The sequence below is a fragment of the Topomyia yanbarensis genome, chromosome 3, assembly GCF_030247195.1.
Source record: "Topomyia yanbarensis strain Yona2022 chromosome 3, ASM3024719v1, whole genome shotgun sequence".
Lineage (NCBI taxonomy): Eukaryota > Metazoa > Arthropoda > Insecta > Diptera > Culicidae > Topomyia > Topomyia yanbarensis.
Window position 1 is genome coordinate 288,941,728 of NC_080672.1, and position 27,011 is coordinate 288,968,738.

The following is a 27,011-nucleotide window of genomic DNA, read 5'->3' on the forward strand; positions in this document are numbered from 1 at the left end:
TCGCGGAAATGCCGTAGTAGGCTTGGAATTTTGCTAAATTGGGTCGGGAGTGACCCTTTGGCGGCTCCGCGGCCCCTTGGGGTGGGACGGACCCGTAGGGAAGCGACTTTCGCTGCACTTGATATTCGCACTACTGATCGGGAGAATTAACACTGCACTCGCGTGAACTATCGCTGGGGTAGCGGAATACGATTGGAGCCGGATGGCTGAGGCCGAGATTGAAAGAAAGATCCGGGTGGCGTAGGCCGAGCACTTATTTTCCAGGCAATCACGGGCCAGAACGAGAAAAAGATAAACTCAACCGATCACTCCGAGTGATTGGTACGATCTGATATAAATGAAATTCTCGAGTCGCGCAATACTGCAATACTCGAAAAATTACATGAACATTTTGTATGAATGATCATAATTTTTTATCTATTCAAAATGTTTATTTGTCAGGATGTTTGTGAGTAGTTCTATTTATACATAACATGAGACAAGCAGGTTATAAAGGCTGCCCACTCCAAAATCCTGAGATAGTTATAGGGTTGATACTCAGCCAAACTACTGCCAAATTCGACTATTTTTTCTCTTGACTAATACAAGTAGGGTGATGAGTCCATTATCGCTATGTTTCTATTATCACGCTACCCATTTGAAACCGTTGGTTAGAGCAGTGTCTGCCATCTTTGTTCAACGCATTGAGTCAAATGGTAGCGCAACAATGGGGGCACTCGATTCGTGTTTTCGTTGCGCTCAAACACAAGAATTTCACTGTTTTCAGCGCATGTATGTTATTATCTTGGTACTTAACAACGAAGCAAAGCTGTTGATGCCAGTTTTTACGCATTCCATTGTTTGTAGGCCGAGTATTTAATGATTCAGTGAGGCGCCCTCCTTAGTATGGTGAAAATAGGCACTTCACCCTACATCAAATGCATATCGTAAATATTGTTTTCGCAAGAGATTTTAGTTTTAAAAATGGCATCGTATCGTAGTCAGCACGCAGAAAGGCTATTTCGCGATAAAACATATTTTTCTTTTTTTTCTAGAGTTGTCCTACTGGAGCTGTAGAGCTAGGTTCTCGGAAGGGATCCCCATCAGAATCACATACTACAATTTGCAGACGATACAGGCGAATGGCGCCCACTGAAGCACTGTTTTAGGCCAATTGTAGCGGGCCGTGATTTTGAATGTGATATTCATTGTACGGTTCAGGTATGTGGTGTAGGGATTCGCGATAGCGTGCATCATCGCGAAGGGCTCGAGCATTTGTACGTTAACGTGTTCGATCGCGTGTGCGTTTGTATGTCGCGTGTGCTAACGTGTATGTAACTTCGCGTGTATACATTCTATTTTATAACCGTGTACCTTTCGCATATTCGCATGTGTTCTAGAATGATCGCGCGCGGACCGTGAATCTGATACTTCATTTTTCGTGTTCGGTTCAGATTCTAGAAAAAAGTGGGTTCTTCCATCTCACTAGAGTTCCCAGTCATGTCGCAGTAGAACGTGTGGTCTAGTGGATACGAGCTTTATTTTTTATTGGTCCAACTGGATATATGGACCTAAGTTGCTAGAATGAAGAGTAAAGATTTCCAGACGTGACCGATTCATGACCTCGCGCGTTTACAAGTTCGCGTTGATCGCGGGCATAGATGTGCGTGGATGATCGCGAAGGGCTTAAGCGTTCGCGTGTGCTCGCGTGTATGTGAGTCACAGGCATGGGAAAATTCGTTCACTCGCGCGACTGTTGCTAACTGTGGATCACAAAGTAGTCAAAATTTTGTCCTCACTATTTAACCATAATCAACGCACGAAGGGAGAAGTCTAATAACTTCAGAGCAGGTCACTAGATGGGCAAACTGGGAATCAAAAGTGAAGCTTAAAAATTTAAGAGCAGCGTCAATTCTTCGCTCGTGAATGTTTGTCACGTAGCTTCGCGAAGCTCACAAAGGTTTCTTCATGCATGATTAAAACATAGTACCTATTTTTGCACTGGATTTTTTGCTGACAGATCGCGTTATGGGTAGTTTTGTGATACATTACTAGCAATTTGATCTAATGAAGTTCCTTTCGGCCTATTTGTTAGCAGTGCATTGTTGCAAATTTTTAAAATCATTGATTATCAGCTAGTTTTAAAATGGTATATGGTTTTCCAAGTATTAATTATATTGTGCGAATATGAAAATGAAATAAAACTGTATAATGAAAATCCTATGCAAACCGCGAACCGCTCGAGAAGAGCTTCGCGAACGAAGCCATCCGCGTTGGGGAAGGAAAGAATTAATACACAACTGATGTGGTTCTTCGTTGGTTGTTATAGCTTTGAATCGCATGTGTCCGTAACGACAGGTTGCTAGGTATCATTTTCGAAGCTAACAGAATGCATCACAACTGAAGAAAGCTTGCTTGCGAAGCGCGAACGATCGGTTCACGATGCGATTTTTCCCATGCTTGTATGTGACTTCGTTTGTATAAATTCGATTTTGAAACCCTGCGGCCATTCACATATTCGCGGACCGTCATTCATTTAGTTTTCGGTATACTGATCACATTCTGTCAGGAAGTGAGTTACCCCATATCACTAGAGTTCCGGGTCATGTCGCCATGGAATGTTTTGTCTAGTGGATATGGGAGTTATTTTGACGTAGGACTTACGTCTTTCTTTACTATACTGGGTGTCATTTCAAAATTTTCAAAACGGATGCGTTACGTACACTTTGAACCTTAATAACTTTTCTCCTACTAAAGGAATTACTAATATTGTTTCATAAATCGAAAGGAAAACGTTCAACGCTTGCTATTGATACCTTGCTTGCTATGTAAAACTTGTTTAAAAAGTTCAAAACTACTTTTAATGCGAATCAACATTAATGCTAGAACCTATAAATATGGGTGTCACAGTTTTTCTTAAAGCCAGACGTGTCTAAGCCACAGAGCAGAACACACGTACGTGTGCTGCTCAACGAGAAGCTGCATTTGGACTACCAACCAAATCATAGCTACTGCCTTATCGCTGCCAACCAAGAACTGTCCTCGCCCTGCGTGAAATTCATCGCTCTCAGAAGTGGACAGAGTTACTAATTCGCAAGCTGCTCTTCCAGTGCCTAGTTCGTGAGATTGCACAGCATTTCAAAACCGATCTACTCTTCCGGAGCTCAGCCGTAATGGCTCTCTAAGAAGCCAGCGAGGCCTGCCTGGTTAGTTTATTGGAAGATACCAATCTGTGCGATATCCATACCAAGCGAATAATCATCATACCGAGCGGGAAACGGCGAAATAATATTCACAACAAACGGTTCTTATTAGGACCACAAAATCGTTCTCAGAAGAATTACAATTGAAATTTCCATTTCGTGCTTTGGAAAATAACTTCCCTCTTATCGGGTTAGTTATTTTCAATAATAATATCCGAAAAATGCACGATAAAACTAATAAACTGACCAATTGGACGGAAGCAAGAAAATACCTACAAAAATTTGAGTCAGAAAAGTGACATTGACGGAAAAATGCTTCGATCGTGTCTAAGTGTTTGGCAGCTGAAGTTTTCGATTTGTTTTCCAACGTCAATTATTTGCGCTGTGCTGTACGGAACAAACAGATTTTTGCGCGATTCGTTGGGAAATAATCAAAACAATTGTGTAGTAGATTCCGTAGATTTTACCGTAAATTTTGATAGATTTTGTAAAAGCATTAATTAGCCTGCTTTGATTGGTGGTTTTTGCAAATCTTTCAGGAACATTAGTGAATGTGGCAACACTGCTACTAAGCGAAAGCCACACGAAAAAGAATGATGAAAATATTTTTATTTGTCGCACAAAAGGATGGATTTCCATCTGCACTAAGAAGTTTATAAAAGAGATCGCATTGCGATATACAATGCTCATTCGATGTGAGCTGCGAAAGGGGAATGTTCGTGTATGTACGCAGCAGAAGCGAATTCGGGCAAGGTTCGAATCGTTAGAAAGGATTCTCGTCTGGTATCACCAAAAATAGTTATCTGCAAACCGTTCTTTTTAGGATGAAAACATAATGGAGAAAGAATTGAATTAGAAAGTTCTATTTAATAACTTGGATTGAGTTTGCGCCTGTCAATTCTTCTGTACATGTACCAGTGATTCATATAAGCAAATGTTTATCAAATTAATCTACCAACCCGAAGGTTTTTGCAAGTTCTAGAAAATCAGTGAATGTGGCAATCTCATTTGACATGAAATTTCCAGTAAACATTCATTCAAAAAGTGCATTGGCTCAAATTATCCATGGATGTCACATGATATGCCCAACTTTAGTCCTACGTCAACACCGCGGTTATGTCCCAGACATTACCCACTCCTAGTTTTTTTTTCTTTAGTTTCAATTTTTTTATTAATTAATATGGACCTAGACTGCTGGTACCGAGGATAGAGACTTCCGGACGATCTCGATTCATGGTGGCGTGAGCGCGGGAGTTTGCTGAGCCGTTCACCTTATCACCGGGGTGTAATCATGTTTGCGAGTTCGTGGGCGTAAGTTGCTTGGAAAACCGCGAGGGGCTCTAACGTTTGTACGCTGACGTGATTTTGTAATATATTTGCGTGTGTTCCTGAATGGTCGCGCGAACCGTGCGTCTGATATCAAATTTTCGGTGTGCGGTTAAAACTCTGGCAGAGATTGGGATCCCTTATATCGATAGGGATCCTGGTCATGTCGCCATGAGACGTGTGTCTAATAGGTATGAGCGTATTTTCTTAATTGGTCCAGCTGAAGGCATGGACTCAGGCTTCTAGGATCAAAGACAGATTTCCGGACGTGACCGATTCGTAATCGCGTGCGCGAGGACATTTTTGTAGGTTCCCGCTTGAGACCGCGTTTGAGAATGTGTGAGTGTTATGACGTTCACTATCACCATCTTTGCTGACCCAGCTGAAGGCGGGTGTAGAATGGCAGTATATGACTCTAAAAGAAGAAATAAAGAACAATATATGAGAGACGTAACAGATAAGACAGGTACACGATATAGATGAAGATATGATCATCACATGAAAGACATACATTAGTACTTAAAACACTACTAATACTAGAATAGCCAACAACCACACATAGCACATCATTTCTGAATTATTTATTTTTTACTGGTTGTTTGAATCTCCTAAAACTCAATTCGTTTTTCACTAAAAATTACATATTTTTGCTACGCGTGTAACGGAAATAAAAATAGAATTTGATCCTTATATTGCTGTTTTCAGTTTTGTAGGACTATAAGTAAGTTTTTGCCTTCGATTTTTGCTAAAAATGTATTTTATTACAATTCTTATCTGGGCTACTGAGAAAATCTCTAAATAAGATTAGGTGAAGAAAAATCATTACCCTTACAATTGTGTGTTCGATTAGCCAAATCGGTTTTCCACAATTCTATAAAAACCACTGAATAACTCCAAAAATTGATTTTAAAAATTTTAAAATGTATAGCTTAAAAACATTGCGTTGAAAATTAAATTATTTATTAATTTGGGTGTAGTCTGTCACACTCTTAACGAAAGTACGAGAAGGAACCAAGTTTTTTTGTAAACAAGTATTAACATAGTGTTACTATGTTTTAATTGCCGTAAGGTTCTACTGTATCGATTTTGTTGGCTATTTTCGGCAAATTTGAGACTAAGAGAAACGAAAGCAATGAAATTGAAAGACGGATAGGTATTCTAGAGCGAATCAGTTATAAACTTAGAGCGGAAAACTAGGACTAGGCAGGCTCATATGGACATGATCGAAAGGAAATGTGAAGAATTCTTTGCCTTCTGCTAAGTAGGGATTGGGCGTTGCACCCAAGTTCTACCGGTAGAACATAACTCATCATCATGTTTTACCGCCGATGCCGAAAATAGCCAACAAAATCGATACAAGTATCTATAGTATAAACTGACCATCAGCACAGAGTAATAGCTTTATATTCCACTGTTCAATTGATATATTTACACGGTGAGAAATGCAGATCCTGATTCAAACTGACCATTCAAATATTATGTATTCAATCGATAATGGATATCCTGACGAATAAATTGACAGTTGGATTACAGCGCATGCGCTATACTGTGATATATTTGAAAGCATCCTTCCTTTGAAAACCAATCTTAAATGAACTCTCAGTAGGATGCACTGATAGTAAAAGAGCATATAACATTAAACTTGCTTGATGATAGCAATCGAGTTGAGAGTGTTCATTCTTACTCTTTTATAGTACTTATTCATTGTTCTCATGTCCATATTTCAAGTGCAACAGTAGTATATTCCTTTATTAATTCGTACACAGTGTGTGACCTCATTTTAGGGTTTTATTAATTACATTCGGAGAAGATAAATAAGAGCAGGATCTGAGTGCGCTGAACATCACAGTTATAAAAGTATCACATCAGTCTTTTGTGCCAAAATATTATTACATCAGTGCTTGTGATTTTAACAGAATGATGAAAAAATGTCAATTACAATAGCAATTGTATTTATGGGATTTTTCGAAGCTAGTAAGCCTACCAAAGTACGAATATCGATACAAAATGCAAAACATTTTACATTGCAGGTCGATCGCAGTACCTAACCAACACTGTACATAAGACCCCCGCTGCAGCGGAGAAGATAAATGACCTCTGGTGCTTTTCCTGCAACGCGACCGAGGATGGCGAGGCGTGCATCGAACTATCCGGAAATAACTCGTCCTTTATGAAAAAGTGCTTTGCAGACGAGTTCATCTGCATGGTGAGTGAATGGAAAGTGTTGGAGGGTCGGGGAGAGGGTGGCATGCTAAGAGTGCTATTTTTAGACTTGTCTGCCACGGTATAGTAACTGTGAAGCTCGGATAACCTATTTTTGACATTGTGTTGTATACGTATACGACAGGAAATGTGCAATATTCGTTGTTTTGAAGAACAGATTTAAAAAACAGCATCTATCCATTCGCACCGCAACCGCGCGGGAACTATCACATACACACATATTATTATGCGGTGTGATAAGACGTTTCTACCGCTAATGCAGTGCGGAAAAGCGATATTTTCGCAACCCCACTTTTTAATTTTCATGTTATGTAAATGTATATAATTGATAAGCGAAAGAGTGTGTTCCTTCTACCTGATCAATTTGGGAAATACCAGATTCGGGTTCTCTAACTCACGGAAGGACATACTTAAAATGCTGATGTCGTAAGACGTCCGTGTGGCTTTCTGTGTCCACTATGTTACCATCCGAAGCCATCAACAGTGGAGGGTACACAAATTAGTACTCGTCAACCACGTCTTTTTCGGGTAGAGAGTTTATGTAACGGTTGGACGCCGAATTGACAACGTTCTCTCATCTCTGAATAGAATAACCGAGTTTTTCGCTTGAGTGAGTTCAAAATCTAGGTACAGTGCTCGACGCGTTGCTCCAGGATGCAGTTGGCTATGTGCGTTATTTCGTGCGTTCGATTTAGCCCTTCGATCCTCTGTTCAGCACCGTCTTTACACATGGCCACACTGCACAGTTGTCTGAAACCCTAAAAACGAGAACTTAATTCACTAGAGGCCAAACTATCGAATATATTCACAGGGTGTCTTTGGAAGAATTGTTCGTATGAATATTCCCAACTTGCTATGGCTTACTATGATCGAACTAAAAGAATAACTTTTTATACTGACGAGGTAGAAAGTTGTTGTCTTCGACAAAGTTTTAGAAATTCTCATAGTGAAGAATTTTGTTGAAGAACTTGAGCTTGTAAAACTATAGGTTATCGATCTATAAGACGTTTTCTACGGCAACCCCCTTAAATCTAGTTTTTTTCATATAACTTTTTTCATTGTGACTTCGTTCAAACTACGTTCAAGACAAATATGTAGATATCAAAACTACATAATATTGTCGAAGACTGTATGTAAAAATACTTCTTCGTTTCAAAGTTATTGAAGATTTTTACATTTTGTTGCACCAACTTCAACTAAGTATAAGAAAGAAAGGTGCAAACCAAAATGTTTTTTTCTTAACTATCTAAACTATGCACAATAAATCTAAGAAGGTTTGGTGCGTCGCACTCTAGAACCCTATGAATAGAGTAAGCTTACTTTATCATGTTTATTGACTTTTTCCATACAAAATTTTTGTCCATTTTTTTTGCCCAATTTTTTTAAATTCTTGGTTTGATATTCAAGTACAAGTATTATTTTCACTTATAACTGAATATTTCAGATTTTGTAAACGTGGGTGCAAAAATGAGAATTTTTTAATATCATTGGAGCTAATATATACTCAAATAGACATGTCATAATGAATTTAATGCTTACAAAAGGATGGCATACCATTAATTATTAATTTTACGGAAAAAATCTGGAAATTTTTTTTTGCTGATTTTTGTATGGAAAAAGTCAAAAAACATGATAAAGTAAGCTTACCCTATTCATAGGGTTCTAGAGTGCCTCGCACCAAACCTTCTTAGATTTATTGTGCATAGCTTAGATAGTTAAAAAAAAGTGCCTGTTCGTACATTTTGGTTTGTACCTTTCTCTCTTATACGTAGTTGAAGTTGGTATAAAAAAATGTAAAATTCTTCAATAACTTTGAAACCAATGAGTATTTTTACATACAGTCTTCGACAATATTATGTAGTTTTGATACCTACACATTTGTTTTGCATAAAGTTTTCACGAAAGGTCACAATGGAAAGTTATATTAAAAAACTAGATTTAAGAGGGTTGCCATAGAAAACGCATTACAGACCGATAACCTATAGTTTTACAAGCTCAAATTCTTCTACAAAATTCTTCACTATGAGAATTTTTAAAACTTTGTCGAAGACAATAATTTTCTACCTCGTCAGTATAAAGGGGGGGGGGGGGTTACATACAAAGTTGAGGGGGAAAAGTATACTAAGTTAGAGATTTTTTAAAGAGTTACATGCAAATTTTGTTGAATAAACGAAAAACAATTTGTTGGTAGTACTATCGAAAAAAATAAAAACAATTTGCTTTAAAAAATTATTAAAAGTTATCGGAGTAATGGCCCCTCCCCCGAAGTGCATTTTTTCGCAGAGGCTTGCGGTGAACACTGCCTGATGAACCACTCAACTGAAATCAAAAAAGTATATAAATATATAAGAAAAATGTAGTGTGGTGTATTTTAACGGTTCGGGTTGCAAAAAATTAAAAAAAAATTGTTCCAATAAAAACTAGTTGACAAAAAGTCGATGTTTGATGTGTTCAAAATTTGAAACAAAAATTCATTGCAAGGAATAGATTTTTTTGGATTAAAAATGAACCGTTCGAGTACACGAAAATGTAAATACAAAAAAAATTAAAAGAATTATGGAAAATCGGTTGAGTAGTTTTTGAGACATCCAGAAACTCCATTCTGCGATAATGTATGTATGTTGAGATATGTTCAAAGTTTTGTATTAGCTTAAATCGTGGATGGAACCAGTGCGCTCCGAACGGCTGTAGCTTGAAATCTCGTGTTTCGATTGAATATACACGCAGGCTCTAAGAAAAGGAGTTAACCAAACCTTTTTTGCGAGCTATCACATTTCTGGGGTCAGTTTCAATACTGCTCTAAATTAGTGTCGTATTTTGATAAGAGAGAATGTCGAAACACGGAAATTCCATAACATACAGATTGTTAATCTGATCACCTCATTGTAGGTCAAGCAATTCTCCTATACAACGCACACCAGCAACTCGAACGTATCGGAACCGAAGCTGTGGTCACTTGAGCGAAAGTGCATCAACACATGCGAACCGGGATGCATAATCATAGGCGAACGAACCAAATTATACGCGTGCACCAGTTGCTGTAGCGGCGCGCTATGTAACATTGGCAAGGCCTGCTCGACCAATGCCTACGCACAGTCCTCCAGACTCTGGTTGATGGCGTTGGCTAGTGCCCTGGCGGGAGTATGTATCAAGCTGCAGTTTATCCCCAACAGTTTTTTAAGATAAGACGAAAAACAGCCCGTTTCTCCATTACAACATTCTTGCCAAATAGTGTATAGATAAAGCTTTAGGAAACTATTTAAATAAATTGAATTCGATTGAAGAATGCACATTTAATGATTACGGAAATCAGTAAATCACAAACCGTTCAAATACTTCTTGCACCCACAAACTTCTTTTAGAATAACAATTTCAATCCATTTGATCATCTCCTTGATCTATGCCGTTTTCCATTTGTTTTGACAGCTTTCAATACTCATCACATATAAGCAGTGACAGTTCTATGTGCGTATCTTCTTAGAAACTTGAGTAAATACTAAAATAATAAATCACGGGCCAAATACGATGTAAGAGTTGAAAGGGAAAATATTATTAAAATAGAAGAAAAACGCAAAATAGGCTGTCAATTTGTATATTTATTTCCAGCACTAAAAATGCAAATAAGAATGGTGATGTGTATGCAGTTTATTTCCGATGTAGCTTATTGAATTCAATAAAGTTTTATCAAAACATTATCGCTTATGTAGTATTTATTATCGATATAATATAAAACCTTAAAATTTTTATGTTATTTGTCATATATAGGTACTGGGGTTGTGAACAGGAATCTCTTCGATAAATAAATCAGTGAAACATTTTATTTTCAAATGATTTAGAAATACGTTAATTTTTCAACGGAATGCGTGAACACCAAGAAGTTTAATTGACTGATTGTAAAGCACTTAAGAAGAAAGAATATAATGTTTGTAGTATACATTACGGTGAAAAATTTGCATTTCCTTCCGCGATCTACGTTCCGGCCGGCACCGGTATTGATCACACTTGAGGATTACCAGGAGTTGCACATTGAAAGACGTTTCGCTACCTCCAAGCATAATTATCTATTTATTCCCTGTACAACTTCAGCTAGTCCAGATCGATAACGGAGTAGCAGCCATAAGCCATATATATATATATATATATATATATATATATATATATATATATATATATATATATATATATATATATATATATATATATATATATATATATATATATATATATATATATATATATATATATATATATATATATATATATATATATATATATATATATATGTATATATATATATATATATATATATATATATATATATATATATATATATATATATATATATATATATATATATATATATATATATATATATATATATACTCTGTCGTAACGCCCCCATAAAAATATCCCCGATTTTCCCATCAACTAGTTCGGTTTGCGTCGACACAATCGGCTGACTATACAACCAACCAATCGGTGGATTTTTGCACCGATTCTTATAAAGTACTAGCTAATACCCATCGCGCGTTGCTGCGACTTTCAACGAAATAGGAGGAAAACACAATTTGTTCTGAAGTGCCATCTGGCGAACAGATAATCCCCAACCAATAGCACACAAACACGCTCCATAACAAATGCCTACTATGTACAAATTTTTACGGCAATCGGTTAAGCCGTTTGGGAGTCCATAAATCATATACATACAAACCTTGACTTTTATATATATAGATAGATAGATAGATAGATAGATAGATAGATAGATAGATAGATAGATAGATAGATAGATAGATAGATAGATAGATAGATAGATAATAGATAGATAGATAGATAGATAGATAGATAGATAGATAGATAGATAGATAGATAGATAGATAGATAGATAGATAGATAGATAGATAGATAGATAGATAGATAGATAGATAGATAGATAGATAGATAGATAGATAGATAGATAGATAGATAGATAGATAGATAGATAGATAGATAGATAGATAGATAGATAGATAGATAGATAGATAGATAGATAGATAGATAGATAGATAGATAGATAGATAGATAGATAGATAGATAGATAGATAGATAGATAGATAGATAGATAGATAGATAGATAGATAGATAGATAGATAGATAGATAGATAGATAGATAGATAGATAGATAGATAGATAGATAGATAGATAGATAGATAGATAGATAGATAGATAGATAGATAGATAGATAGATAGATAGATAGATAGATAGATAGATAGATAGATAGATAGATAGATAGATAGATAGATAGATAGATAGATAGATAGATAGATAGATAGATAGATAGATAGATAGATAGATAGATAGATAGATAGATAGATAGATAGATAGATAGATAGATAGATAGATAGATAGATAGATAGATAGATAGATAGATAGATAGATAGATAGATAGATAGATAGATAGATAGATAGATAGATAGATAGATAGATAGATAGATAGATAGATAGATAGATAGATAGATAGATAGATAGATAGATAGATAGATAGATAGATAGATAGATAGATAGATAGATAGATAGATAGATAGATAGATAGATAGATAGATAGATAGATAGATAGATAGATAGATAGATAGATAGATAGATAGATAGATAGATAGATAGATAGATAGATAGATAGATAGATAGATAGATAGATAGATAGATAGATAGATAGATAGATAGATAGATAGATAGATAGATAGATAGATAGATAGATAGATAGATAGATAGATAGATTGATAGATAGATAGATAGATAGATAGATAGATAGATAGATAGATAGATAGATAGATAGATAGATAGATAGATAGATAGATAGATAGATAGATAGATAGATAGATAGATAGATAGATAGATAGATAGATAGATAGATAGATAGATAGATAGATAGATAGATAGATAGATAGATAGATAGATAGATAGATAGATAGATAGATAGATAGATAGATAGATAGATAGATAGATAGATAGATAGATAGATAGATAGATAGATAGATAGATAGATAGATAGTTAGATAGATAGATAGATAGATAGATAGATAGATAGATAGATAGATAGATAGATAGATAGATAGATAGATAGATAGATAGATAGATAGATAGATAGATAGATAGATAGATAGATAGATAGATAGATAGATAGATAGATAGATAGATAGATAGAAAGATAGATAGACTTGGCAATCTGTAACTGTATTAGTTTGCTCAACGATTTGTTTTCCTCCATCTATCATAATGTTCAGATAGGGGGAGGAAAACAAATCGAAAATAGGTTTTTGGTCGGATTTTTTGCATGATGAATCCCGACTAACCGGTATTCTGCATCTCTGGAATAAGTTTCACAATGACAGTGCATTTAAACACCATCAGTAATAGGGGGAACGGATCTTAAATGCCCCCCTTAAGCAGAAATAGCTGTATATCAACTTTGGGCACTAAGATCTCTGCAGCAACAGCCCGGTCAGCGTGGCAAGCAGAAAGTTAGCAAAAGTTGAGCAAAGCGAAATTGATGCTGGCAGAGTTTCTGCGAGAATTTTGCGCGATTTGTGCGAGAATTCTGGCAACGAATTCGCTCAAATGCAACAACCGTTTCTGACAGAAGCGGTTAAACCAACCGATGCTGCTCACTTTTATCCAGAATCCAGGAAGAAATGTTGGAAATGCAAAATGTTCTGCCACATCTTTGTTAGATTTTTTGCCCGATTCGTGCTAAATTCTACCAGGTAGGAATTGCCAGGATCGTTGCACAGTTTATGTTCGAGTTATGCCAGGGTTTTGCTCGGTTCCTGTCAAAATTTGCCAGAAAACGCGAGCGAAACCGAGTTCGCCCTAGCTCAACTAACCCGACAGGATACGCGCAGAAATCTGACAGCGCTGCCAAACCAAGACTTACAGAAATTTAGCAGAGAGGTCTCTGCCAGAAAATTTGCTCTCTGGGATGATATGTGTAAGAAATGTCTCATCTCACTGATAGGTGGATTAAATCGGTTTTTGCCTTTCTCATATAGAAAGGTTATGCAATCACTCTGAAAAACGTCAACCTAATCCCAGCCCGGAGGGCCGAGTGTCATATCCCATTCGACTCAGTTCGTCGAAATCGGAAAAAGTCTGTATGTGTGTATGTGTGTGTATGTATGTGCGTATGTGTCAAATAATGTCACTCATTTTTCTCAGAGATGGCTGGACAGATTTGCCCAGACTTAGTCTCAAATGAAAGGTACAACCTTTCCATCGGCTGCTATTGAATTTTGGATCGATCGGAATTCTGGTTCCGGAATTACGGGTTTCAGAGTGCGGCCACACAGAAATTTCTCATATAAACTATAGGAAGAATTAAAAATAGCATTTTTATTTTTGATGCTAAATGTGTTCAAGGTGCATGAAACGTCGACATTTGATGCAAACTCGAAAAAAAATTTGACGACGATTCACTTTTTTGGATTTTGGCACATTTTTACCTTTCTCATATAGAAAGGTTATGCAATCACTCTGAAAAACGGCAACCTAATCCCGGCCGGAGGGCCAAACTTTTTTTTCGACTCGCATAAGGTTTCTGGATTTTAACAGGGGCGTAGTTGATGGTTTACAGAGAGGGGTTACACCCCCCCCCCTCTACTGTTCACTCCCCTCCTTTAAAAATCTCCTTAAATCACCCCTCAGACCACCACCCCATCCAGCCCTCATACCCCTCCATTTCAACCCCATCATCTTTAAACCACCACTATATCACAATGCATACCAATTTAAGCTGGGGAGTCGTTCGTTCATGGGACTTTCGCTCTCCTCACATACCCACCCCCACATGACAAAATGAGTTAGCAAGCAGATAACATTGATCTAATGCTGATTAGGCTAATGAAGTATGATATTTTTAATGTAGAATACATTTAAGGTTTCAATATAGGGGTCCCGTTTCAAAATATCGGCTGCGGCGCCGCGTCAGATTTTGAACGTTAATAACTTTTATCATACTTAACAGAATGATTTGATTTTTAGGCCAATTTGTTGCAAATATGTTCCTCTATGCTGTATTAAAATTTGAAGTATGTATAACATGTACTAATAACAAAAAAAATGTGTTTTGAAAAATCTTTCGAAAACGACTCGGAAAAGTGAAAATTTTCAGCCCATCCCGCACAGAGCCGTCGTTATGGTAGACCAACCGAACAATAAAATAATGAAAAGTTTATATATAGGTCCACTACATGTTTGTTTGTATGGTTATTCGCATTGGGTTGCTTGACGAGAGCAGTTGGTGGGGGAAAGACGGCATATTCCTTTGGTTAGGCCATTAGAAGCCGGACGGAAAGGAAAGGCTCATGCACGGCACGAGAACGAGCGAGAAAGCGATAGTAGTGCATATTAGCGCGATTATATAAATATCTGTCGGTCGGTTTTTCTCATCATTCGTATTCGTTCAAGCACTAGCAAGCAGCCAGTCCACCGAAGAAAAGCAGTTGGCGATGACGACGGCGGGAAAAGTGCCCCAGCTACTGGTGACTCATCGCAACCCGATCAGGAACTGTCGCCCTGCAAGAATTTCGCCCCAACTAAAGGGCAACAGAGTAGGCTATCGTTCCAGCGTCTGGGTCGTGAGATTGTGCAGGACTGCAAAGTCGAGCTACGCTTACAAAGCTCAGTCGTAATGATGCCCCGAGAAGCCAACGATGCCTACTTGGTCGGTTTGTTCGAGAATGCAAAATAGTGCTTTCTAGCTCACCGTGTCCGCGGGGAGTGCGTCTGAATTATGCTCCCGCAATAAAACAATAAACGGTTCTTTACAGGACCAATTAATTGTGTTCTAATAAGAGTTAAACTGAAATTTACATTTTATGGTGTATAACAAATAATTTTCAGAAAGCAATATAAGAAATACGATGTGTGGAAAGAAAGAAAGAGAATTTAAATTATCCTCTCTCGCTCGTTTTCGTGCACTGCTTTTCCATTCCTTTCTGCTGCAACTACCATCATAACTAAAACGAATGTGCGTGTTCCCCCACCATCTCATGGCCAGTGTTGCCACAATTGCATGTCGCTATAACAATTTGAATTATTTTATTAATCCTCTCTAGTATTGATAAAATATAGAACGTGCAAAGTACACTAGTCGCCTGCTTTTATTCGAACTTTTTGGCAGCCTCCGTTGATTAACTGCATAAATCGATTTGTTTGTGCAGCTCCTTGCTAGTAGCAAACTAAATAGCCTTTATCAGCGCTAACAAATAACACGAAAGAATTTAAATTTGTGAAAATCTTTTCCTTCCTTCTTTTCAAATCTGCAACATTCTTTGAAAATATTGTTTGAATGTTGTTATTGAAAAACTGAACATGCAAGTTTGCTAGCACTGGCCACTAGATTGAAGGCGATGGAAAGACAGAATATTCGTTTTGGTTATGCTAGTATTGGTAGCCGAACGGAAAGGAAAGGCACAGGAATGGCACGAAAACGAGCGGGAGAGCGATAGTAGTGCTTTCTCGTATTTTCATATATGAATATTGGTCGGTCGGTTTTCTCATCATTCGTATTCGTTCAAGCACTAGCAAGCAGCCAGTCCACCGGAGGAAAGCAGTTGGCGATGATGACGGTCCGCAAAAGTGCCCCAGCTACTGGTGGCCCATCGCAACCAACTACCGATCAGGAACTGTCGCCATGCTAGTATTTCGCCCCAACTAAAGGGCAACGGAGCAACTAATCCGCTGGCTAACATTCCAGCGTCTGGTTCGTAAGGTTGTGTATTACTTCAAAGTCGAGCTACGCTTACAAAACTCAGCCGTAATGAAGCCAGTGATGCCTACTTGGTCGGTTTGTGGGAGTGGGCGTAAATTACAATAAAAGCAACGGTTCTTTTCAGGACCAATCAATTGTGTTCTAGTGAGAGTTAAACTGAAACTTTCATTTTAAGGTGTGTAGCAAATTTTCAACAAGCAACATAATACGTTGGGTGGAAAGAAGTAGCTTGCACACGGAACAAAAATTTAAATTATCCTCTCGCTCGTTTCGTGCACTGCTTTTCCATTCCTTTCTACTGTTATTATCAGTATTACCAAAACGAATGTGTTGTTGCATGTGTTTAAGAGAAACGTTGAAGTCGCATGCTTCTATTCAAGCTTTTTGGCAGCCCCCGTGAACTAACCGCATTAAATGATTTTTTTGTGCAGCTCCGTGCTAGTAGCAAACAAAATGGCCCTACCAGTGTCTGATTCGTGAGATTGTGCAGGATTTCAAAGTCGAGCTAAGCTTATAAAGTTCAGCCGTAATGGTACCCGATGAAGCCAGTCTTGTCGTTTTGTTCGAGGCTACAAAACAGTTCGCCAGGCACGTAACTATCATGCCAAAAATATCCAATGATCCAGCGCATCACCATCAACACCAACACCGATACCAAAGGTTCTTTTCAGAACCACCATTATTACCATAGAGAATTATTTGAAAATTTCCCATTCAAACGTGATTCTGTTGAATATTATTAGATTTAAATTAACGTCTCGAATTGAAATCACGACGCTCCGGTTATGTGACAGACATTACCCACCCATCTTTTTTTTATTGTGACCACGACTAACGGTTTAATATAGACACCCCATTTCAATATTTCTGAAGGAACAGAAGGTCGAGTTTGGAAAGTTTGTAGCTTTCATTGTACTTAACCAAATTACACAATGTTCGCACTAATGATTCAGAAATATGATCAGGAATCTTCTGTTAGATTTGTAAGTATGTATAATTTACATGAATAAAGAAAAATTGATTTTCAGGAATCAATTATTATCTGTTCTTCCATTGGCCAGTACTACGCGACTTCCTCATGCTAACAATTAATTTCATCGTTAGCCATCTCCCTCACCAAGGCCAACAACGCCAACAAAACCGGTCCTTTTCAGGAGCACCATCATTTTTGTAAAGAATAATTTGAAATATTCCTCGCCCAAATCAGCTTTTGTCCGAAAATCCTAATGAGTATCAACATATTTGAAGAACGTGTTCCTTATGTATTCTACATCTCTCCGGTTATGTCGCAGACATTACCCACCCATCTTTTTTTTGTTTCAAGTGTTTCACTGTCGACACGTAGCTCATCAAGTTCGTGGCTGGCATGCCATTGTGTATAAGTGCAAAGTGTACTAAGAATGTAATGGACGTTTCCACAATTATGTTGAAAATAAAAAGCCTCCGTGCCATAGTATAGAGAAATGAGAAAGGCACAATTGCACCGCTAGGTGGATTAAAACAGGTTTTTACGGTTGAGATCACATAATGTCGTACAGTGTTAAAGTCAGTGAAGCCAATTTTCATCAAAATTGTCTCATCACGAAATCAAACCTGATAGTAATCTATAGTTCCGATGCATGAACATGTGCGCAGCTGGAAAGCTTCCAAAGTAACCCCTCTTCGGGTTGCAAAGAATTCTATCTCCATCATAATAAATTCGATTCGATGAAGACTCGTAACCAAGTTCAAGTGTTTACATTCGAGTATGCTACCCACACTGAAAATATCGAAACGATAAAACCATATGCAATTAAACATCACTTTCATGATATGTTCATGTTCATGTTAAAAAGTAAAAGAAATGAATTCCCTTTGAATTTCACATGAAAATCCTTTAAAAAGCATTTCATGTGGTGTTTCAAATTAAATTCAAACAAATTCCACGTGAATAGTATCAGATCAATGATATCATATATGATTTCCAGATATGAAAAAAAAAAACAGTTTTAAAATGGCGAATCTGTTCATTTAATTGTTAAATGACTTGGATTTCATGGAGGAATATCTGGAACAAATACAATGTAAGTTTTATTGTTTAATACTAATAGCATCAACAATACAATATTTATCCCTTATCTGGATTTATATACAAAGAAGATGAAGCTTCTATTTAATTGTTTTACAATAACTTGTACCCATATGCAATAATTTTGTACAATAAAACCCACAATATTAAAATATCACAATTAATATTACTTATTGTATTCTGTATCACCATTGAATCGCAATGCACAAATAAGATTACCAAGTTTGTACAGAAAATATCGAAAATAATACCAAAATATGGTTGTCCCATCCATAAGGCTCAATGAAAATGTAAAACTTGAACAGCGTTTTTCTCGGCTTGCTGTTTTTCAATACAGGACTCTTATGCTTTTATGGGCAGTATAAGATCATACACATTCATACAGATTTTATAAAAATCCAATCAGAAACCATTTTTTGTGGAATATGGAATCTTTTCTTCAACAACAAATCATAATCATAACGGTAGTTATGATGATCGATGGATCAGATCACTTGCATTTTTAAAAATCAATGAAATTAAATGCAAAATGCAAAAAACAGAAATTTGATGGGAAGTAAATGCATTTAATTTCATTGACGTCCCCAATGCAATGTATTTTGCATTGGGGACGTCGGAAGCCCTGCAAGAAACTAGCTCTACATCTAACAAAGCATCGTTTGTTGAACAGATTTTTCGACGAGGGAGCGCTAATTGGCCCAAAAATAGAAATGGAAGGTATTTTTCCAAAATGAATGCAATGTTGTCATACATTTCTAGAGCGAATTTCTCATTTCGCAATAGTGTTTAATGTTTGCATCTATTGTAATGCCGAAATAATATACTTAGGTCCAATTTCTTCACTGGTTGAAACCCGGTTTTCGCTGAAAACCAGTTTTCAGGATCAATTACCCGAAAACCGATTTTTAACGAAATCCGGTTTTTATCCAAGTGAAGGAATTAGCCGTTAAAGTTCTGAATTTCCATTAACAAATTTTCAAATTAAGAAACTCATATTTCATTAAATGCGGACAAATTAATATACCTACAGCTTTTTCGTTATAATGATCTTTAACAAAATCATCTGGTAGCTCTGCCAGCTGGCCAGGAGAATAAGCAAAACAAACGACGAAAAACTCAAGAGACGTCAGACAGGCGACTGCTGTCATCTTTTTGCTTGAGCTGTGGACAAGTTTCGCAGTTTTACGAGATTTTACTTGGTGAGTTTCAGAAAAAGTGGTTTTATTAATTAGTTCGTATTAGTTTTGAAACACAATCTTCTATAACTCGTTTTCATCGTTTCAGTGAACAGTTGGAATTACCCCTGGCTAAAGATGGTCGTCACGAATGCTATTGATTTACCAACTGACGAAGAACTCACCGTTCCGGAGGTTAATCTCTCCGGACCGGCACTGCGCGCTGGTGCTTTTCATTTGGGCAAACATTGCGAAGCTGAAAACAACGTGAGTATCATCACCTAGCTTTATACAAATTCTACTTGGTGGAATATTTTGAACGCATATTTAAGACGTCTAAAGTTTGTTATATAATTTTCATAACCTGTTATGAGAGAAAAGCAATACAATAACAAACCAATGTAAAACAATTATTAGTGTTGATAGAAAAATATCGTTTATATTTATTTCAGGAGTTTATGCTATGTCGCCAAGAGCTAAATGATCCCCGAGCCTGTATAAATGAAGGAAAGGCAGTCACAAACTGTGCGTTGGAGTTCTTTCGCAAAGTGAAAAAATCTTGTGCCCAAGAGTTCACTCAGTACGCTAACTGTTTGGATAAAAGTAGCGGTGATCTGAATTTCAAATAGTAAGGATTATGTTATTTAATACTAGAGTGAAGTGTAATGCTAGCTCCTCCTCTACAGCTGCCGTAAAACTCAAGGAGTGTACGATAAATGTGTCCTGGATAATATAGGAATCGAGCGACCAGACTACGGTTACTTCACCAGGGTTAAAGTACACGCTACAGATCGCCCAGCACCACCAAAGAAGGAGAAAACTGTGTATGCTGACGCTACTCCTGGTCTGCCGGATGATTATCCTCGACCGGAGGCGAAGTATGGCTCACGCTTCCACTGGCTGAATTAGATTGAGCTGAGCGAAACGAGCTAATTTGTTGTGTAGAAAATTTTGATTTTCGGCCATCGTCGGAAGGTAATTAAAATCGATTGGGAAATATTAGGTTTGTCTGTACTTAATTTAGAGAAAAAAAAAGAAATTTGCAAGAGATCTTTGAAAGTTAAGCTGCATGGCTTGGATGGGGATATGTGTGGATGCTGCTACTTGTCAATTCTTTTGATCTTAGGTATAAAGCTAGTTCAGGAAAGGAATGCAGGACAGGCCCCGGAGAGACAGTTGTGTGTCCAGGATATTTTTTATGATTGTTTGATCGATTAATTGCTTTGACTCGGGAATGTTGAGTCGCCTTCTCGGGTTGGTATGATCTGTTCGCAATTTTAAGTTTGAACTCAGAAGATCATGAAAAGCAAATGAAAAAGCTCTTTTTCCGCACCATTAGCGAACTCTTTATGTGGGTGAAAGGAAAATAGCGAGTTTAGTTATTTAAGGTATGCAAACTAGGCTCGATGGAACTATCCCAGTCAGTCTTGGAGCACATACATTTGGAGCAACATCGGATGTTGTTTCAAGCTGTTCTCAACTCTTATTCGGCAGTTTTCACGCCGCCAATTGCGTTTCGGCTTGGTAAGGCCAAATTGGTGTCGAAGGAGGTCAATTAAGGTTGTCTGGCGCATTCTTGGTGGTCACATCGTAAGCGTTTCTGCATTAAAATCGGCAGACAGCCTTTGTTGATTATAAGATTAAGGAATATGTATAAAGTGATATATAATGTCTTTTTCGCTTTAGGTAGTGGGTATTCGTGCCAGCAGAGCTCCGAAGGCAGCGGTTTCGATGATAGATATTTCGATTGTATGAGACGATCGACTGACGGTGTCGAAATGTCACGAAATGAGGTATTGAGTTTTAAAAGAGGGAACGGGACACTGACTACCACTGAAATGAAATCTGTAAGCACTAACATGCATTATAATTACAGGTTAAATGGTTCAGGAACTGTACCGGATGGCGCTGTAGCCTACGACTGGCATGGTCCATTCTCATTGGTTCAGACGTCTTCATGGCTGGTTTGTAGACGCGTGCTCCTACTTACAAGTGGATATATCAATTCGCTTGGTCAGGGGATATGTGAATCCTGCTAGTTGTCGACTATTTTGACCATGGTTATGGGTCAGTTCGGGCAAGGTGTGCAGGACTGGCACCTAAGAGATAGTTAATTAATCATCTGGACCAGGGGTTCCAACAGTACAGCCTTGCGACAGTATTTCAGAGGCTGTCGTCTTCTTTTCGCTTCGACAGTTTGATGACCGAATCAAGCACGACAGCTCTCAGTAAAACTGTTATGCGACTTGCAACGTTGCCGTCTTGTACCGCACACGACAGTTTGCGCATACGTCTACAACTATAGTTGATGAGCGATGACAGCCTCAGTTGGTTTTGCGTAACATTTCTATCGTTCTTGGTGGTAGAACCGACACATCGATGCAATCAAAGAACATTTCTCGAGTACTTTTTCAAATGGACGTAAGTAACATTGAGAGCCTCTCTTTGTTTACTTTCTCTTCCGTTTATTACGACGTCATTACAACACTTTGTACTAATTTTCCAGTACATATCGAAAGCCGACGGTTTTTACTACAATATTATGCAAAGAGTAGAGTAGTAAATGTTGAAATGGCCGAGTAATGAACAGAAGAGAAAGACCTCAAAGAGAATCTCTCATTGTTACTTACGTCCATTTGAAAAAGTACTCGAGATTTTTTTTCTGTGAAAGTCGTGCTCTGTACATTAGTTAAGCCCAGTACGGTGCGGGATACTGAACGATGTAGAATGAATGCTGCATGCAAGGTTTTCGTTTTTTTTTCATTCATTTCCCATACGGGATCAAAACCAGCGGCTTTATTTGATTTGATTTCAAACAGTTAGCGAATTTTTAACGTCGTTCGAAATTAAAAACCTGAGCAAATATTTTTAGTCGTTGTGGTAGACTGTTATGTTGCGGGGAGTATCATTTGAGTGAAGCTGGATAGTAATTGTTCAGTAATGGTGATGTGGGTCGAATTGCCGTATCGGGGCAGAAAGCAATCGTTTAGAAGTACGTATTGCGGAAAGTTGGACGGTTTCAGAAAACGGATTTTTGATATGCCGTGTAGATGAAAATGCAGATTGCACCTAGTCACGAATCACAGCATGAACATAGGTCATGAGTTATGAGGCTTTTTTTATTTCATCGGAAAGCTAAAAAATTGCGTTGCTACAATAGAGAAATACATAATATAGTTAAATTTAATTTTAAGAGAGGCGCGCTGCCGATTTCAGGCTCCTGAAATATTTTCGCGATTTGTTGGTTATGCTAATTTGTTTGAGGTGATCAACAAGCTGATGATTTTATTTGTTTTATTATGCCACTCAATAGCAAACGTGTTTGTCGAGATTGTCCTAACAACTGTACTTTTCAGGGTACAGGCACACCTCGAAATAGGGGACGTTGGGGAGTTGTGAACCATTGGGAGTTGTGAGCAGCGCTAAGCCATAAATAATTAAAATGTGGTAACTACTAAATATTTCTACTGTCATGACCTCATTTTCTTATTAGCAATTTTACCCGAAAAACAGGGTTATACAACAATTTTAAACGTCTCGTGCCGCAACCGCGAATTCAGGAGGTTTAGCGTGAATCAATTGTCACCTATCCATTGCGAATCAGATCACATTTCTAACTAATATTTAGTTTAGAATTATCTTAAAATTTAACTTCTATAGGCCCATTAAAAATAAGAAAAAATGCCTTTAATATTGCTTTGTTTAGCATACGTACTACAGAATAATAGAAATAAATTTCAATCACTTTTTATGTTTAATATGGAATGTATTATTATTGTTAGTGGTAAACTGCCCTAATACAGCACTTGTTTTTAAAAAATGATGGCTTTCATCATCAAGAATAGTTGAAAATGGTTCGTAAAAATATTCCCTCGGTCTCGTATTTATAAACTTTTAAATAAAAATATATTTTTCATGTTTTAAATTTTTATATCTTTAAATTTTAAAGTTCCAAAATTATGAAATCTGACTTTCAAAATTTCTTGATCTTCAATATTTTAATTTTTTTCCTTTTACATTTCAAAATATTTAAAATTTCAAATCTTTAATTCTTTAAATCTTTAAATTTTTAAATTTCTAAATTTTTGAATTCTTAAATTTTTAAATTCTTAGATTTATCAATTTTTCATTTTCTCGTATATTAATCATATGATTTTTTAATTCCGAAATCCTATTTTTTGAAATTTCAACTTAAATTCTTTAATTTTCAATTTTGTATGTCATATTTAATGTTCAGTAAATTTTTTATTTCATATTTAATGTACAGTAATCATTAGGGGTCGGCCAATTCGGACCTAGTAAGGGTTTATGAGCTATAGAACTACAACCGATTCACAAATAAATATTTTTTCCCGAAAGTCTGATCAATTGCGCACATTTTTTCTAAGGTAACTTTTTCCGATATCGTACCGTATTGTGTATTAAGGGTTCTACGCAAAAGTACATGAAAGGTCCGAATTACCCCAACCCAGTTCCAATTAGGACCACCCATGTCTTATCGATTTTTGCAATGGAAATAAATGCCTATGTTGACCTAAGTTATTCCTATTTAATTTTCACTAAGTTTCGAATTGTGAATTGACAAGTTCTATTTGATATAAAAAAATTTGTGGCAAATATTCCATAAAAAGTAAGAGTTGGGCCAAATTACCTAACAATAGGTTATGAGCTATAAACGTAGAAATCTGTGAATCGATTTGCGAAAACTTATCTTTTCCTGAAAGCTCGACCTCTCAAACGGTTTTTCGCGATCGCGTATCATATCGTATATATGGTAAAAGGTCCGAATTGAATCAACCCATTTTCACACACAGATTAAACGAAAACAGTTGATAGTCTCGCCTAAAATAAGATATTAAATAAAAGATATTAGACGGCAGGTCCAAAATTACGATAATGCACATAATTTAATTAATTGTTGTTGCCAACAATAATCTTGTTTTCGGTTTACACATTTATCAAAAAAACGCACGCTCACGAAAACTGAGAACTGCAAAATTTTGTGAGAAAAAACAGAGCTACATTACAGTCATGAAAATTATATACATGCGCTTTTCACAGTATTACCATAGCTGAAAAATACCTGGGATCCGAAACTCCCCTCTAATTAAAAAAAATCGATTTCTTGATTTTTTAAATTTGTAACATTTTAATATGTTAATTTTGCAACTTTGAAGTCTTCAATTTTGCAATTTTTAAATATTTCGATTTTTTAATTTGGATCAATATTTAGATTTTTGAAAGCTTTAATATTTTTGATGGTTCAGTTTTCGTTTTTACAATATACAGATTGCATACGTCACAGTATTCGGTGAGAACTAAACAAGTGAATTGCTAAAAATACACTCAAGTTTTTTTTTGCGCGTTTTTTTTGCGCGGTATTTTTTACGCGGTTTTTTTTACGTGGATTTTGAAATTTACACGGTTTTCATTTACGCGGATTTTGAAATTTACGCGGTTTTCATTTACGCGGATTTTGAAATTTACGCGGTTTTCATTTACGCGGTTTTTGAAATTTACGCGGTTTTCATTTACGCGGATTTTGGAATTTACGCGGTACCCATCAATGAGGTTCCCTTTATCGCGGATTCTTAAATTTAAGTGGTCTTCATTTACGCGGATTTTGAAATTTACGCGGTTTTCATTTACGCGGATTTTGAAATTTACGCGGTTTTCATTTACGCGGATTTTGAAATTTACGCGGTTTTCATTTACGCGGATTTTGAAATTTACGCGGTTTTCATTTACGCGGATTTTGAAATTTACGCGGTTTTCATTTACGCGGCTCGTATCCCCCGCGTAAAAAAAAACCTGAGTGTACTTAAATTAAGTTAATCCGGGGCAGCGAATTGCACTAGTATTGCACTTTCTGACAGAAGTGGGAATGAACACGTCTAGTGGCCGGCTCTTTCGCTAGAAACTGCAAGTTACTGCCGGGGTTGTTCATTAAAAAAACGGCATTAGAAAACTATTTATTTAATCAATTCAATCCATCATGCTATAAATCAATTTCCCAAGACAACGTAATGAAAACTGAAAACTGATGTTAAATGACATCCAATGAAAATCGGTTCAGAATTCTGTCCTGGGCAAATTTTTCTACGTTTGAAAACTGCGTTTTATCATGCCTAAAGCGGACCCTACACGATCAGAAATATTGACAATAAATCATATATTGATCAATATATTGATGGTGTAAGGTCATTTTGAAAATATTGATTCTGTAGAATTTAAATGGGATTGATGGATTGAAGCAGTCTTGTCAATATAATTATTGACAATATTTCTGTCTCGTGTAGGGTCCGCTTAAAGCACGTCCAAATTAATGCGCATGATTAGTATAACAGTATAACTGTTATGCTGAAAAGTACACTTTACACGTTCGTTCGCATAAACGTGCGTTGATCCTTAAACGGACCTTACACGAGACAGAAATATTGTCAATAAATATATTGATAAGACTGCTTCAATCCATCAATCTCATTTAAATTCTACAGAATCAATCTATGATTTATTGTCAATATTTCTGCCCGTGCAGGGTCCGCTTTAGCGCAAATTGTTGCCGCTGCCTCGATTCAAACTCCATGCAAATGTTCAATGGTGACATTCATCATATGACAGCCCTAGACGACAGTTTTACCAGTTTGGACGAAGAATGTTATCCCTCTCAGAAGGCTGTCTCCGCGACAGTTTATGCGAAACAGCAGACACAAGAAAATGGTAAACCGACAGTCCATTCGGCTCGCTACGTTTAGCGTAGAATATTGTCAACAAAACGAGCGCGGTACAGGCTGTCCCCAAACAGCACCTTTTCTCACAAGATTGCACTGTTGCCATTACAGTTCGGCTTGGCGAGCGAACGTGCTGTAGCAAGAGAGCGTCGAGCACACATAGAGATATCCTATTCTGTTGCACAGCGACAGTAGTAAAAAGGCAGTCATATTGGTAAGCCTGATCTGGACTATGGTCTGTTCGAGTCGAACCAGATGAACGTTCGGTTCGTGCAAACTTTATAGGAAATCATAAAAAAAAATTTGTCATGTTGCTTTATGCGCAGAGATTCTTTTTGTGAAACTCTAAAATGCCTTAACCCGTTGAGCCCTCCATCATAATGATAATAGAAAAAAAATAATGATTTGCCTGATCCATATCCTAATAGATAAGAATATTGAGTAGAACAAGCATAATCAAATTCTGTTAAGATGAATGTGAAACAGGACAGTTGTAGGAATAAGTATTCGCGAGTAAGGACTAACACTGCTAGTATGTTTACCGTATCCATTAATATTCGATT

The 27,011-nt window shown here is 36.9% G+C and overlaps 2 protein-coding genes across 2 annotated transcripts; both read left to right on the forward strand.

Annotated features, from left to right (window-relative positions):
- Positions 1-6,104: 6,104 nt before the first annotated feature.
- On the forward strand, positions 6,105-10,426 carry LOC131691633 (uncharacterized). The gene is made up of 4 exons (XM_058978186.1): positions 6,105-6,365; positions 6,425-6,482; positions 6,539-6,714; positions 9,621-10,426. Exons 2-4 carry the CDS (start codon positions 6,437-6,439, stop codon positions 9,915-9,917), a joined length of 519 nt encoding a protein of 172 aa, XP_058834169.1. The 5' UTR covers positions 6,105-6,365; positions 6,425-6,436; the 3' UTR covers positions 9,918-10,426.
- A 9,197-nt stretch (positions 10,427-19,623) lies between these two features.
- On the forward strand, positions 19,624-20,719 carry LOC131689379 (NADH dehydrogenase [ubiquinone] 1 alpha subcomplex subunit 8). The gene is made up of 4 exons (XM_058974430.1): positions 19,624-19,741; positions 19,827-19,984; positions 20,170-20,345; positions 20,404-20,719. Exons 2-4 carry the CDS (start codon positions 19,856-19,858, stop codon positions 20,624-20,626), a joined length of 528 nt encoding a protein of 175 aa, XP_058830413.1. The 5' UTR covers positions 19,624-19,741; positions 19,827-19,855; the 3' UTR covers positions 20,627-20,719.
- Positions 20,720-27,011: the final 6,292 nt, after the last annotated feature.

Coding starts and splice junctions, on each gene's coding strand:
- LOC131691633 (XM_058978186.1), top strand. CDS start 6,437: ATGTCAATTACAATAGCAATTGTATTTATGGGATTTTTCGAAGCTA. Junction 6,483..6,538: donor TATGGGATTTTTCGAAGCTA/GTAAGCCTACCA, acceptor TTTACATTGCAG/GTCGATCGCAGTACCTAACC. Junction 6,715..9,620: donor CAGACGAGTTCATCTGCATG/GTGAGTGAATGG, acceptor ACCTCATTGTAG/GTCAAGCAATTCTCCTATAC.
- LOC131689379 (XM_058974430.1), top strand. CDS start 19,856: ATGGTCGTCACGAATGCTATTGATTTACCAACTGACGAAGAACTCACC. Junction 19,985..20,169: donor ATTGCGAAGCTGAAAACAAC/GTGAGTATCATC, acceptor TATTTATTTCAG/GAGTTTATGCTATGTCGCCA. Junction 20,346..20,403: donor GGTGATCTGAATTTCAAATA/GTAAGGATTATG, acceptor CCTCCTCTACAG/CTGCCGTAAAACTCAAGGAG.